This window comes from Struthio camelus, chromosome 6 (genome assembly GCF_040807025.1).
Source record: "Struthio camelus isolate bStrCam1 chromosome 6, bStrCam1.hap1, whole genome shotgun sequence".
NCBI classification, from domain to species: Eukaryota; Metazoa; Chordata; class Aves; order Struthioniformes; family Struthionidae; genus Struthio; species Struthio camelus.
Genome location: NC_090947.1, coordinates 4,629,398 through 4,645,646, shown reverse-complemented (window position 1 = coordinate 4,645,646; position 16,249 = coordinate 4,629,398). Strand labels below are relative to the sequence as shown.

The 16,249-nt window shown below is 39.7% G+C and overlaps 1 protein-coding gene across 1 annotated transcript; it reads right to left on the bottom strand.

Annotated features, from left to right (window-relative positions):
- Positions 1-1,070: 1,070 nt before the first annotated feature.
- RBM44 (RNA binding motif protein 44) lies at positions 1,071-15,519 on the bottom strand. The gene is made up of 14 exons (XM_009685798.2): positions 13,876-15,519; positions 13,710-13,768; positions 12,482-12,658; positions 11,069-11,255; positions 10,962-10,987; positions 9,927-9,999; positions 9,514-9,616; positions 9,056-9,178; positions 8,074-8,147; positions 7,901-7,974; positions 7,162-7,558; positions 6,174-6,319; positions 5,903-6,050; positions 1,071-2,303 (listed from the first exon to the last, which is right to left on the bottom strand). The coding sequence occupies exons 1-13, from the start codon at positions 15,376-15,378 to the stop codon at positions 5,903-5,905; spliced, it is 3,090 nt and encodes a 1,029-aa protein (XP_009684093.1). The 5' UTR covers positions 15,379-15,519; the 3' UTR covers positions 1,071-2,303.
- Positions 15,520-16,249: the final 730 nt, after the last annotated feature.

Sequence of the window (16,249 nt, the reverse complement as noted above, 5' to 3'; positions counted from 1 at the left end):
GTCCTGTAAACCGTCTCTAACTGGTTTGTCGGAGTGGTGGGTTTGTTTGGTTTTTTTGGCCGGGGGGGGGGGGGAGCCAACCACTCTTTGTGATGACTTCAGCTGAGATTTGTCACGCCCAGCTGAGCTGGAGTTAACTCCATCTTCTCGGAGCAGGCAGGTAGGTGTCCAGAGACGGGGAGCGGGGCAAGGGAACGGAAAATTTCTCAAAGGAAAACCCAAGGAAATCCTTTCTTCCCCACACGTTTTCCTTTGCCCTCCTTCCATTTTTTGCTAAGGTGCTCCCTCTAGCCTAAGGAGAAGAAGCATGCCTTCCCTTTCTTTGTTTACAGACTCTTGGACACTACCTTCTTGTGGTCATGCAACTTCAGAAAGAATATACATACATGTATACGTACACACAGGCACCCACCCACCACATATGTATGTATTACTTGGAGTGCAAAAGCATTGTTGAGCAAGTAGAGCTCCACCTGCAGCTCATCGACTGAACTCTTGCCCAGCCCGAATGTGGAAAGGTGCCTCGCTTGGGCTCTTCAGAAATTTAAGAGCACACACATCCAGACGAACGAGGTCTCCAGCTGTACAGAGGTCAGGCGGAGCAGGAGGTGCTCCTCGCCACCCCACAAACGCCTTCTCTCACCGTTTGAGTTAGCTCTCCCTTTGAAAAGGCTGCATGAACAAGCAACCGCTGCAGCGTGCCAGGCCTCGTTTCAGCGTTTCAACATTAGGCATGCGTCTGCCTTCCCAACAGGAACAAAGCCACAAAGTCAGCTTTACCTACAGCACTAATAACTCCTGTTTAATTACAGAATCAAGTCTGGGGAAGGGAAAGGGCAGCATTGGCTGGCCAAATAACAGGGCAGAGCAAAGCCTAGAGCTGTTTTAATCTTGATGTGAACGGGGAAGAAAACAGACCCGAGGCCTCAACTGCAGCTTCAGGATCCAACTTAAAAACATCAGCTGCGAAACACAGTGCTAGGCTTTGAGCACGTTGTCTGCAATAGTTCTGCTACGAGGAGAGGGAAGAGATGAAATGTGAAAACAGCAAAACATAAGCACAACTTTTTGAAGAAGAAATTTTAACCTTTATTCACAGGCAAGACAGACTCTTTTCAGCAGCAAATGCAGCCTGGATCGAGAACAAAGTATAACAAAGAGAGAGATTTGGACAGCCACAACGTACTGCCTCGCCATGCGATACGGTAACATGGGCCTGGCAGCAGCAAAGATAGTTCTCCTCACCCCCTTACCAGACACATACACCCAAGCTGCCTTTTCTTCATCTGCTAGAAGAGGATTTAAAAGCTATACCCCTTCTGTACACTAACCACACACACAAAAGAATACGCTTGCATCCCCCCCATCCTTCCCCCTCCCCTTGTGTCAACTTATGCAACGCAAACCAAGTTTCCTCTGGGGGATGTCCCACTATACCAGGCTATGTGGCACAACGGAAGGATTTAGGCACCCATCCTCTGTTTACAGCCATGGAAGTGGATTTATAAGACCAAAAAAAAAAAAAATTCCATATTCTGAAAAGAAGTCTAGGGTGGAACATCATCCTGAAGGAAGTATTTGGCCATCAGACTCAGAAGCACGTTACAGAACTGCCAAATGAAAATGGACTCAAGATCACTCTGCTCCTGAATAATTGCTGCTGTTGTAACACTGCAGTTTACGTAACAAAGTCCATGAGTATGGGAAACACTGAGGCCTGGTTTTGTAAAACAAAGCTTCCTCTGACGTCGTCCCTTCCCTGCCTTGTGTTAAAAGGATACGTGAGATTTCTACAAACTATTCAGAATGAGATGATCTGGAAAGAACTTAAACACGTTGGCAATTTATTAAACATGTAGTACTTTGAACCAACTTACCAGCTACCTAAAATGCCTAAAATTAAGAGGTGTATAAGAATTAAGGGGGTTGTCTACTTCAGTGATCACTAAGCATAGAAACGTCCTTCCAGTATTGGAGAAGTCCTGTTTCACTGAAACATTCTCCTTTAATTATATCACTTAGAGAAACCTGTTGTTGAATGCTTGAGCCAACTGTGGAGAACAGGAAAACTGGGAAGAACCACTTAAGATCTTCATACACAAAAAGACACCCCCAAGCGATCTTCAGGTTATTTTGTCTCGCATAAGACCACAAATCATGCGATGATGCTACGTGAATTTTCATTAAGATCCGCTGCAGTAAAACCAGTAAGAAACACAATATGATCCTGGAACAAGCTGGAGTACAGAGTTTGCAAAATCTTCCAAGCGAGATGATCAATTCCTCCTTGTCAGAGAAATCACCTTAAAAACAAACAAACAGAGGAAGCAGGTAAATTTAGCATGAATACACCTGAACTGAGATAAAAGGAACACCAGCAAATTTAGCGTGCTAGAAAAATCAGTAAAAGCTATGATAATTTTGCTACAGAGTTTGGAGGAAGTCTGCATGCAGAAGTTTCCTAGCTTCAAGAACCATGTGAAAGAAGTGATTAAAAAGAAAATAAAATATATAATCTCTGTGTAACAAATCTGGTCGACACTGGTTTAAAAAAAAAAAAAAAAAAAAAAAAAAGGAAGATGTAAACTTTACATTTTAGAAATCCATTCCTAGAAACCAGTTTATAGTATAAAAAACAAACCGAGTTTCGCTACCAGTTTTCTAAAATCCAGACTTGAAAGCAGTGAATACTACCAGTGTGTGCATTTGGGCTGGACAGAATTTCGGTATCACTCAGGAGTGCCAGATGGATACCCTTAAAATAAAACATACTTGCCAAAAGACACTGTACAGATTCCATGCATTTCTTTATGTTGCTCAAGTAATGCATTTTAATCATGATTTGATGGGACAAATCTCAATAAGCAGAAAATGTCTGTTTTTAGATCTTTACTATTAATTTCATGGAAAACTACCAACTGCAGACACTGGCACTGTAAGGGAAACGGCCATTTTTAATACCACTCTGAATAGCTGTCATATCATCGCATTTCTTGTTAACTGTTGACTGCCATTAGGTTTAACAACCTCTCACCTGTTCTAATGAACTTATGGCTTCAAAATTAACAAATATGCAAGATCTATAAACATTTATACATCAACCTCTGGGCTAATTCAGCCAAAGCGGGGCAGGGGGAAAAAAGTGAGTCGGTAGGATGCTTTGAAGCTGAATTTGTTATGCATAAAATGCTGCGTAACACAGCTTGACATAAAAGTAGTATCTATAAAACTGTGTTCCATGTTTCACCACTTTGCAAGAACATAAGGTTTCCAAGTGTTTACCTTTCAAGGAAGTCTGAAGCTATACACAAACCAGAATTTCTATAAAAGAACTTTGACCAGAATCATTTTTTCTTAAACATTTGACTTACACGCTTACAGTTCTTCCATTACTCACTAATGACTTGGCTATTTCACAGCTCCCTCATTATGCAAGTAAAAATTGTTCTAAATGATCTCTCCTTAGCAAAGCCATAGACCAAAAAACACTACTGTCGAAGTAATTCTGACTGCAAAGCACTCATGCTATTTTAAAACCATTTGACAAGCGCAACACACGCGAAAGCTATTAAAATCTTACTAATGGAAAATACTGTGAAGTATAACATAAGTTTTTTTGATGAGTTTACATCCGTATTTGCAATCCTGTAGAAGTAAATCAGCAGATCACTATTAAGACTTTTTTTTTAAACATTGTTTTGATTCGTACGGAGCATCAGCAAAAGCTTACAAGGTAGTCAAGTGCCAAACCAACAAACGTGCATTACATTAGTCACTGCAAAAGGAACTCAGCCAAGCATGCATATTGGTTGGGAGTCTTTCACCCTCACCATCACTACAGCAGGTATAATCTCATGCTGGATTTAAAATCCTATCCAATGTTTCTGTATTCAGCACTTACTCTACATTCAGTCTTTCTGAAGGACTTCTCTGATCACTGATAGTCCTTCCTAGAATAAGGCCTGGGGTGAATTAATGACCAAGAATAGCCTATAAGCAAGTATTTGTACTGTTAATGCATCTGTGGAATCGTTTCTACTCCAGGCTTCTATTTCACCTGGTTGGGCAGGATCGATTTCTATTACAGTTCTAGTATTTAATGCACAAAAGTTCTGCTCAAGTTAAGGTTTTGCTGTAGTCTACTTATATGCTACTGACACATGTACATAAATACCTAGCCTGGAGAATTAAGTCTGATAAACAACATGCAAAGGGTGGTAAAGGTCCTTACAGTTGTCCAGCTATCACCATAAATACTACTGGTCTTGTAATTAAATCAGTATCTCCTCTTCCTAGTATTCCACACATCCAAACTGACTCCTTATATTCTTGAAACCAAAATCAGAGCATGAAGAATTTGGTACGCTTTGGGAAACAAACACTACAGAATAACAGAGAGTGTGTGGTTTCACAGAGTGCAGTGTTTGGTGGCCCGAGTGAAGGTGACGCATTTCTAAGAACGCACAAACAGCACAGGAACCCTGGCAGTGCCACTGCCAGCAGCCCTAAAGCAAGCAGAACATGAAGCTTAGGGGAAGACTGGAACAAGCGCCAAATCAAGGACTTTTTCTTCAGGAGACTATGTATCTCTCCAGAATTCTGGGCTGGGTTTTGTTTTGTTTTGGTTTTTTTTGTTTTTAAAAAAAAAAGAGGGACTTGTCTCACCCAGTATCTTCCCAACTGTACAGTTTTCCCCAGGGAGATGTCCCCTGTTCACTTCTACTCAAACTTCCTTTTTGCAATTTCCCATTGCTAAAGATGGCTCTAAATGAGCTGGCTGACGGATCTAACAGCTCATTCCTACTTATTCCTCCCCCGGCACCAGCCGTGCAATCCCTCCTCTTCCCATACTGGTACTGGTGCTCGCCTGACTTCTCACTGAAATAACTTGTTAAGCTGACAAAAGATTAACTTAAAGGAAAACAAAAAAAATAAACCCTCCCTGAGCCCCACAGGCCTACTATGCTTAGGCTCTTCTTCTGTCTGCTGCTGCCAGCTATGCAATCCCACCGCCATGCTTGCTCTCTAGTTCTAGTGATCATCCAACCCTTCAACAACCCAATCTGGTTTGCTACTCTGGCAGAGAGCTACTCATGTTGGCTAGAGTCGTCTTCTGGCAGAAGAAGCAGGACCTCTCCTTCCAGAAGAGGCCAACCAGTGTGTCAGCCCAGCCTACCTTGTGTAGCCACACTTTCAGTTGCAATCTATTATTTTCAGGATCAAGGTAACGGAGCATGGAATGCACTTGTCTCTTCTCTAGCATGTTTGGCTTGTTGCCGCTTCCTGCAACAGCCACTGCTGTGTCACAGTGCAAGATTTCAAAGCAACCCAGCAGGAGAAAGGAAAAGAAGTATCTACCAAGTCCTTTAATTTGGAAAAAAAACCAAAAAAACCCTAAAAGACATACAACTTTACTTTATTACATTTCTAGTCTGGAATTGACAATCCCATATATCACACACAAATCCTTGGGTTTTTTTGTTTTCTTTTTTTTTTAAATCAAAACGGAGCCTCTTCCGGGATTTCTTTATGAAATGCTATGACAAAAACTGGCCGTTAGATGTCACTTTTGTCCAGAATATTTATGTAGTCTGTAATTCCAGTGCTGTTAAAACAGTTCTCCACCACTAATCATAAAAGAGTTTGCATAATAAAAGCCTCAGTATATCCAGTTTTATTAAATGCATTTTATACTAGACAGAGCTAGCAATCTAATCTGTTTAGAGATTGTTCTGCAAAACTGTTAACAAATCTTAGAAAGCCTTCAGGAGATTAATTCGGTTACTCCTGCACATGCAGAGCTCCATACGACGTTTCTTCCTAATTTAGCCAGGCTATACAGGTAAACAAATCAATGTGTTTTCACATCAACATAGTCAACATAGAAGGCTAGAATACTCACTTATTTACATTCCTTTTTCCCCCCACTCTTGGGCATGGATTTCCTTAGAATTAGAGAGGTCCTTTTCACAATAGAATTTATGGACAAGCCACTCAGGATACCCTTATTGTTTGTTCTCACCTCCAGCAGAGCATCTACAATTTTCTCCCTACGTGAATAACAGAAATAACTGTTACGTCACATCTTCTGCAATACATTTAGCTCAACTCAGCCACCATGAATAGTGGCTCCACTACAAATCAGGGAAGAAATAAAACCTGAATATTCTTACCTACTAGCCTCTGGATGCATTTCTTGAAGTTTCTTCATTAATTTGGTAAAGCTGCTCAAGTTCAGTGTATTAGGAGGAATAAAGGTATCAAATGGATTAGGGGAGAAAAGAGCAGGTGTTTTCTGCAGAGAATTCTCTCCAGTATCCTAGAAACGCATTAGAATAATCAAAAAGTGAATGGGTTAAATATTGTGCAGATAACACTGCATACCCTTACTACTTATAAATCTTCCCGCTATGAAAAAAGAAAAGTGACAGACATAAATACGGATCCAGATCAATAATAAGTGGTTGTGGTAAGGCCAGCTGTATTTTCAGATCTGTAAATCAGAACAACTACAAGTATTTATGCATAACTGACAGATTAATTCAAGACAGAATACACCTACTGCACAGAAGATGTATTAATATTGTCATCCCTGCCACATTAGATCTAAACTCTATTTCCTAGAGAACTAGAACTTTACAGTTAAAACGAAAAAGCAGCATATCCATTTAGCTCATTAGAGCAACAACAGCAATTTTTAACTTTGCCTTACCTACCAAGAACAAACCTAAGTGAGTACAATACCATATATATACACAAAGGATACTTTTTTTAAGATCTGTATTTAAAACAAGAGTTTCTTCAACATCTCAGTATCTTTCCTGTATAATCACAAAACATTCACATAGAAACAAGTCTTACAAGTGAAATCGGGGAAAAAAAAAAAAAGCAAGAAGAAAAATCCAGTATAAACACCTAGGTTCCGGACTGGCTTACAAATAAGAAAAAGAGAGAACATCACAACTTGACGCAGGAGCAAAAGAACGGCGCTCTCCCTCTTCTGCAGCATGCCAGAAATTTATTGCTGACCCCTACCATGCTTTCCTAACCTAACCTAATTCCAATATATATTAAATATAACATCTCATGGAACAAGAAGTTACTTCAAGTCTTAAGGCTCTTAATCTGCTACATAAAGGAGCCTTAGTAATAATCATTTACCTGTTGATTAATTTCAACCAAAGAATGTTCTGAGCCTTCAGTACAGGGTTTCAGACCAAGGCAGTTCGCTTTTGAGGGGACTTGAGTAGCACGAGTAACTTCTGAGGGAGTCGCGGGAAGGAGAAGCACCTTCTCAGAAGCAGAGGTGGCAGCAGACGCTTTCACAGAATTGGAAGCCAAAGTGAATGTTTTATCTTGAACGTCTTTTTGACACTTATTAATAGATTGGATTTCATACCAAGACTTATTCAAAAGGTTCTGAGAGACTGAAGATCTGTTCTCTGATGCATTTTTTACAAGTTCAAGACTTACAGTCTTTCCTTTTATTTCTTTCCTGTTCATTTCTTCTACAGCTAACTTTGCTTTATTAGCTTCTTTAAAGCAAAGAAATGCGTATCTAAGATTTAAAAATCAAGAAAAAAAAAGAAACTTTAGGTAAAAGATATTGAATTACTATATAATGTTGGTAAGAGTGCTGATACTATTGACAGAAACACATCATGGTTCTCATCTTTTGAATATCAACTGGTTTATTTCAATTCAACTTCAACGGAACGTTTCAGACTGCCTAACATACCAGCTGTCTGGAATTACAAATTTTTGTCATATAACCTGTTATCTACATGACTTACTGAAGCAAAATAAAAACAAATTAATGCACAACTCCTTCCTCTCTGCCAAGAGTCACTTATTTTGACAGCAAAAAAATCTGAAAGAAATAAAACATCTATTAATATACCTGTAGCTAGCAGAATCTGCACAGATAAGAACGCGAGAAACCTGATACTTCTGGAAATGCGATCTTAAATCATCCTAAAACATATAAGCATAGTTTGGTCATGAAACATAGCATAAGATAATTCACACGATAAACACACATTGTGACCACAACGTGAGTAAGAACAGGCGCACCTCTGACACAGAAGAACTTAAGCCTCCAACATGAACAAAAAAATACTCATTTGCACTGTCAATTATCTTCACTTCTGCAAATAAACATAAGAAAACAAAGTGTTACTGACTACTCCTGTTTCAGTTCAAGCTAACATCTTCTCTGTACATTTTGGAAAACGTGTAAGTAGAAAACCTCTAAAAAAACTAAATGAACGAACAGTATTTTTAACAGAAAATAAAGTAGTGGCATGAGAAGTGGAACTGTTCAGTTTCTAAAAATCTCTTTCCCATGTGCATCTCCTGATGTCTGACACAGAATCAACTGCTCCTTTTAGTGTTCTTTCCGGTGTGGGTCTTTCAGCCAGTTTCCTATAACTTGCCGGAAAGCGTCTTTAAATACAGTTCCTGCAAAACAGTGTCTAGAAAACAATGTATTTAGGAATCTCAGAAGGAAAGGAGAATTACAAACACTTCTTCCACATGCTATAGAAGAGGTCAGTATTCTAACTGCAATCAGAGAAGACAGCGGTCTGAACTAACGGGTGCCAGCTCTGAAGCATGATTAAGGTACAGAGAATCCCCATCACGGAGCACGTGAGCTCCCGGATTTCAAGGTACTTGGACCTTTAACCATGTCCATCACAGGGACCTGGACCTCAGAACATGGACCATTCCCAACTAACTCTTAGAAGTCAGAAGAAGCAGAAAGAAGAGGAACACAGAAAAAAGATCTCTAGCTGCACGACTGGCAGTACCTGTACAAAATTCATTTACCTAGATGGTTAATTAACCCATCTAGGTAAAGTTTTCAAGGAAAAACGTGCATGGAAAGATTTTATTCCCTGTACTGGTATTCAATGCAAGTAAATGAAAAGCAAAGTCTAAAAGCCCAGCTAGCATTTCTCCCAGGTATACCTCTGTTTTAGAAGGAACACAGAACACTCCAACAGTAAGTATAAATACCATCATGAGGTATGCCAGCTTAGAGCATTTCACTCACCTCTTGAACCATCTGCGCCTTGTTTTTCTTGCTGCTTTTCATCAAATGTTACTGAAAAATCTGTTGCTGACAAGTTCTCTTTAGCATCAAACCAACGTTCATTCACTTCATTTTTTCTGCAGTCTTGGCAGTTAAAATAAATTTCAGTGTGTTAAAATTCAAACCACGGTATCCGATATGAACGAGTACTGAATTTCTGCTCTGTGTATTTAAGAGGATTCCATCTATCTACGTAGTCTGCAACTACATGACGAAAAGGTGACGCATACTAGTTCGCATTTCTGACTTAAGTCACGTGAAATTTTTCCCATTAACTGTAATATACAGTTAATATAACATTAAGCGTTCCATCAGAGAAAAGACACTAGAGCATCGTATATAAGTTTTACTCACAGCTCTTTTTTCAACACCTTAGCTAACATATGGCATAGCATTTGGATTAGGGGCAGCCAGCTTACTGTATTCCACATCCTGATCTTTACGTTGGTCTTCAAACGTCTTGGACGAAGTACGGTGTCCAGGCTGACTGCCATCAGTTAAACACGCTGTCTGAGGACTGTCCTACAAACATGTTTCAGTTATGTTACAGCACTTGCACTTACGTGTCATTTTTCTGAGTTTCAGAATATTAATTCATTAAACAGGTAAATTTTTAACAGTTAACCTACACATCTTGCTCAAGAACTCTCAGTTATTTTATTTTAAAAGGCTGATTAAAATTCGGGTCATATCAGATGCATTTACTACTACTGACAGACAATTCTAGCTTGAATTACAAAGAGTGCGATTGTACCTGCATATACCGATCTAAAAGTAGACCATTCTTAACAAAGTCAATGTCTATGAAACTCAATAATGAAGAAGTCCCTACCACATCGACAGAAATTTTCATTTCTTGTAGTTTTGGTTCTTCAAGGTCTGTTTTTCTGGCACCTAAAGGGGAACTAACAAAGATCCAAGAATTTAACATAAAACATGGCAAAGTCATTTTTAATTCTACAGTGATACTGAGTACCCTGCAGTATTGTTTTAAATGGATCTAGTTACAGAATAACGGGAAAAGCCCACAGTAAAATACACTGTATGTGTTTAATAAATCTTAGCTTAAAAGGAGAACTTTCTTTTTATATTGTATTTTGCAATAGCATGGTTTGCAACCTGAAACTTAAAATGATGTTCTATGTTTACATTAAATTGTTTTTCCTTTATGTTTAGATCGCTTTCTGCGTGATGTTTCAAGGTATCTTTTCACAACTTGAATTCTCTATGCAGTTTTTGATTTCTTCTAAAAATACTTAACAGGACATTCAAATGAGACCTACAGCTGTTTGCAGTACTAACTTAGTGATTTTAAAAAAGTAAGCAATATTTACATAAAGAAATTGGCCATGATTCTTGAGCATACGCAGTACCATACGCCTGCTTGAAGTATTAACTTACTTTCCTATCATTCCTCACAGCTGAAAGATAATCCTGGCGATATTGCTGCTTATATGCTTAATATCTTTGCAGATAAAATCTTTTCTGTATGCGTGCCCACTTTTTTTTTTTTTTTAAAAAAAGGCTCTTTTAAAAAAAAAAAAAAGACAGCATAGATTAGAAGTGAGAAAAAGGTTTTAGGACTGAAAGTAACGGAGGGGGAAAACAAGCTGCTAATTGGAAACATTTGCTTTAAGGACAATAAACATGTAACTCCATAGTTCACATACCAGAATGCTACAGAGTACAACTTTTCTTAAAAGTAAAATCACCGTGCCCAAAATACCCTGCCCTGCTAGTCTTTCAGCTGAACAGTTTGGAGCAACAAGATACAGTCTGAAATAAAAAAAAAAACTCTCAAATTTAACATCTTTTAAACTCACTTCTCATTTACTATTGATATATAACATCCACCAGGACTACTTACGCAGAGCAAAGATTCTCCCTGTATACCTGTCAAAAAAAGCAAATATTTGCGTTACTTTTCTGAAGAAAATAATTTACATTTAAAACAAAAAGTAATTTAAAAATTACCTTGCATGGGACATAAGAAGAAAAGACTGGGAACAACTTTGTCTCAACCGATAGAGGGGGAAGTGCATTTAATGGTATGCCCATTTCTATTTTCTTTTTCAGACTCTCATAGCTCTTTTTTAGCTCTTCCAAAACGGACAGGAGAGATGAGTTCAATTCAGTCTTAGCAAAACCATTTTTATTACATCTGTTAAAATATGTATAGGAAAGAGAGATCAACTTTGTGAGACATTTCATTTACTTTACCGCTTCCAGAATCATCCAAACATTTTGCAGTGCTTCAAGATTTTTTTTTAATGGGTATCAATATCCCTATTGACATATTGACAAATATAGGTCAAAAAAGACGACAACATCTGAAGTTCTTATTTCTAAAATTCTGTGGACTGCGCCATGGAGAAGTTCATTAAGGAGTTATAAATGACTGCGTAAGAGCCTGATCCTTCCAGCATCTGGAAGAAGCTTGAACTACTTTTCCCCGCCTCCCTAGGACACAGTAAACACTACAATTTGCTCAGATACAATAGGCAGAACACTTTCCAAATCTGCAAAATTTGAAGATTTTTTTTTTTTTTCCCAAGAACATTAGCTCATTCCTAACCTGCACATTCATTCTTTGGAGCCACACTCCGTTTTCATGGTCTCACTACATGCCTTCTTAAACACTTTCCTAAACATTTGCTATGGAGCAGACACTAAGATACTGATTTTCTGCATTACTATATGCGTTTCAGTTATCTCTAAAACACTGCTTGAAACAATGCTAGTTGCTTCTCAAAAGAGGTAGCCACAAAGAGAGAAACACAATTAGCAACTATCTGCCAGAATTTTTCTGCTTGCAATTCTCCAAGCGATACTCTAAGGCACAGGGCAACGATGGAGAAAGATACAGCACAAAAGCCGGTGGCAGCTTTCAGCCGTCAGTAGCACAGTAAGCATTCAGCCTCAGGAAATCTTAGTTGAACTCCAGGTCGTTACATGGCGTACACTTTAGCAGTTAGAGACTCCTCAATCGCTATTCCCTTCCCACCTCTCTTCTTACCAGCTCTGCACTGCTTTTGTCTCTCTCCCTTACCTCCTCCCCGATTCTCCATCTCTATACATCTACGCCATTCCTACATGGCTTCGCTGTACTATTCCTTTCGTGCTTTTCCTCCTGTACAGAAAGACACTCCTGGAAACAGAACTATTTTTGTTGGGCCTGTGCATGCCTTTCTTAAAGCAGTTACACGACACAGAAAATTTTAGGCTAAAAATAAGACGCGGCAGCTATGTGAACGCGGACTCTCCGGATAACAATCCTAACCATACTCATTATGACGAGCTATGCACATGGTAGAACAGTAATATTTAACAATTAACGTCTTTTAACCAAGTTATTAATTTCATTTAAAAGGACATTAAAGTACATACCTGTTAAAATATTTTTCTTCCTCCATAAACAGTTTGTAAATCTTCAAGCAATGATGGCAACACATCTGATAATGAATGTTTAGAATCTGCAATTCCGCTTCGACAGCTCTCCGCAGTATTTTTCTGCAGTAGCTTGATTCAGAGTCCTCCACAGTTTGTTTGTCAAAATGTAGGGGCCTTTAGAAATAATAATAAAAAAAAAATCCTGAACATAAGAACAAAAAGGAACTTAGCAGCTTTGCAGATCTACAGATTTATAAGAGCCACAGAACAATTTAGATTGGGAGGGACTTCTGGAGGTCTGCAGTCCAAACTTCTGTTCAAAGCAGGGCTAATTGCAAAATTAGCTCAGGGTCTTATCCAGGTGAGTTTTTCCTCATCTCAAGAAACGGGGCTCTACAACCTCGCTGGGCAACGTGTTCCAACGCTTTACTGCTCCTACTGTAAAACCTTTTTCTTTTACCCAGTTACAATTTCCCTGACTGTGACTGCTGCCCCTGTCCTTCCACAGCGCACCTCTGCAAAGGATCTGACGCCATCTTCTCTGTAACCCACCATAAAATAGCTAAAGACTGCCATTAGCTTCCTCAACTCCCCAGCAGTCCCTTCTCCAAACTGAACAAACCCAGTGCCCTCAGCCTTTCCTCGTCCATCGTGCGCTCCAGCTCTCCCGGCCATCTCAGTTACTCTCCGTCGGGATTTCTTCAGTTTACCAATTTTTCTTGTATTACAAGACCCAAGACTGGAGACAGTTTTCCAGCTGCAGCCTCATGAGTGCCAAACTGAGATGAATAATTACTTCACTCGATCTGCTGGCTGCACTCTTGCTAATGCAGCCCACCACGTGGTTTCCTTTCCCTGCAGTACGGGGGCACTGCTGACTTTCACTCAACTTTTTGCTCAGCAGAATGCCAGGCTCTTTTCTGCAAAGCTGCTTCTTGGCCAGCCGGCACCCCCCCCCCAAGCCAGTACTGTCTGCGGCAGGGAGTCATTCCACTCCCGCTGCAAGACTGCATTTGTCTTTGTTGAACTTCGTGAGGTCTCTACCAGCTCATTCTTCTGGTTTGTCCAGGTCTTGCAAAAGGCAGCCTTACCCACCAGCGTGTGAGCTGCTCCCCAGCCATCTTCCATCGTTATCAGTTTTGCTAAGTCGCAACAGCTTTTCAATTCTGAAGAACATAAGATCTTATTATCTATAGTTCTAAAACAAGAACAATTTGTCACCCACCTGTCAGTGCTTATCTTTAAATCACTGCTACACAGCTTATTTTTTAATTCCCACGGATCCTAAACAAAATCATTTTAAAAAGTTACACATCAACGTTTGTACAGACGAATTCTAAGCAACTTAGGGAGGGAGGGAAAGCTTTATGCATCAAAATTATTAAAGTCACCTGAATTTGTGAACTCCTTTCAGCTGTTGCAGTACCGCCATCTAAACGTTTTTCCAATAGGTCAGTAAACTGTGACCAAGTTTCCTCTGTACTACCAGATACACATGACCAGTCAGTATTGCAAGCAACATCGGCACAGATTTCACGGCGCCATTCCACAGGTCTGGATTTGTTCATCATTGTTATCTCTGTATTAATAGCCCTGGATACTAGACAAGCCTGGGCACTGGTAGCTCTACTTGTTGTAAAGCAAGCTCTAAAATCAGAACTTGCATCAACGGTCTGGTGAACGGTAACTTTAGAGTCACTGGTAACATTACTCAAGTTTGCATGACACTCCAGTTCCAGGTTCGGAGAGCTGGTGTTTCCAGGTTTACCTACAACTTCCAGCCCAAACAAGGGATTCTCTCTAGCATCAGTTTGGGGGACAGGACACTTGGTTTCAACATCCTTCTGAGCACAGTCAACACAGCTGGTACCAAGTACACACACAAAGGCTTCATCACACCTGTAAGAATTAGTCTCGCCTGCACTTTGGCAAAATGGCGTGGCTATTGCAGGGGACCTTTCCTGTGGTGAAAGGGAAGGATTGTCTTGCTTCACGGAGACGCTGTGAATACGTCTATCATTCCTTTCGACCGGTTTCTCATTTACAGCCATTTTGGTTGACTGTGTGCCATCAATCAAAGGAACGTCTTCCACCTTTTCATTTTCTAAAGTGCCATGTATGAACGGATTTGGAGAAACCCTTTCTTTACTCCCACAAGCATGACTTTCAAGTGTACCTTCGTAAAGAACACTATGATACTCTGTCTGCTCTTCTTCATGATCACAACTCGTGTCTTTGTACGCTGGCAGAGAGAGACAGTCCCGAAGTGCTTGGGGAAGTTCTGGCACAGCTGCTTCTATGCAGATCTGATCACCTATGCAGTATTTACAGATAGGAGAACAACCTTCTAACACATTAGCAAGATCTTGCTCCTTTGTGACTCCACCCCCTGGAACTTCACGAGCTCGATCTATCAACTTTAAAGTTTGGATTCCTACAGTTTTTGTTTGCTTACAGATCCCACTTGAGCTATTCCTATCATAATAATCTTGCTCATCAGCACTGAGATACTCCAGCTGTGAATCCTCCCCTAAATCACTTTGTCTGTACTCATCACTAACCCTGCAAAGAAAATGCATATCGTTGCATGCCATTCCCAACATACTAGCTTCTCCCTCGCTTTTATCTCCACAGGCACAGCAAATTGTCCTTCTCTCTTTATTGTACATTTCAATATCTGCATCTAAAGACGAACTTAAATAAGGTAAGCCTTCCTCTGACAACTTTAACTCTGAGACATTTATGGAACATGCCTGGCCAAAAACAGAACGGTTAATTTCTGCTGCAAGGTCTCTGATACTGTGCTCAACTTTCTCAGAGTAAGATAAAAGGTGGGAGGACTGAACGAAGAGCCCGCTTTTGCTTTTAACACTGCTGTTCTTGTCCAGTTCCATGGTATAAATAGTTATGTATTTCTCAGGAGTAATCCACACAAAAAACTTCTCCCAACTCACTTGCAAAGTCTCTCAAAGCCATCTGCGGGTCTTTTCCTATTGTTTTTTCACCTTAATACAAATAAGAGAAGTTCAAGTTATTCTATCATGTACAGAAACACATTACTGTCTAAAAATATTTTCTATTAAATTAAGTATTTTATCACAAGCTGCTATAGTCTACTATAGAAGCAAGGAATTATATGGTATGCTCTCCAAAAAAGCCTAAGAGCTCAAGTAAGCCTCTTAAGAGAGCTCGCTATTGTTTCTTGACTGATTTTAATTAAAAAAGTAAAAGTGTCCTCAGAGACCAATCAATTCTTTTTGCTTACGCTCTTGGGCAAAGTTTCCATCCTCTTAAAGCATTTCTTGGCTGAATCATCAGAATCACCGTTGATACATGGCAAGCTATTTACGTTGCACGCTAATTTCCTGACAGTATACGAGTTGTTTTGATGCGTATAACAACTCTGAAAGTCAAGATGCTGATGTTATTCTGGATTCAGTGACCACCAACCGATCAAATCCGCGGTCTCTCTGAATTCCCTCAAACAGCCCTTCATTCCTGATTTTATACTTGGACTGTAAGCAGTCGCACAGTCGGTGTGTCTCCTGGAGGGAATATTCTCCAGTCCAGAAGTCATATAAATTTAAAAACCACTCCAGTGGTCAACTTAGAGCTCCAAGAACTAAAAACCCTCCAGGTTCTGTATGAAGAAGAAAAAGGAAAGCATATTCTTTATAATTCTGGAGGAACAAGAAGATATAGTCATCAAGCACAAAACCACAAGAAAACTGGAGAATCTTTACAGCTGGAAAGTGTAAGACAAAA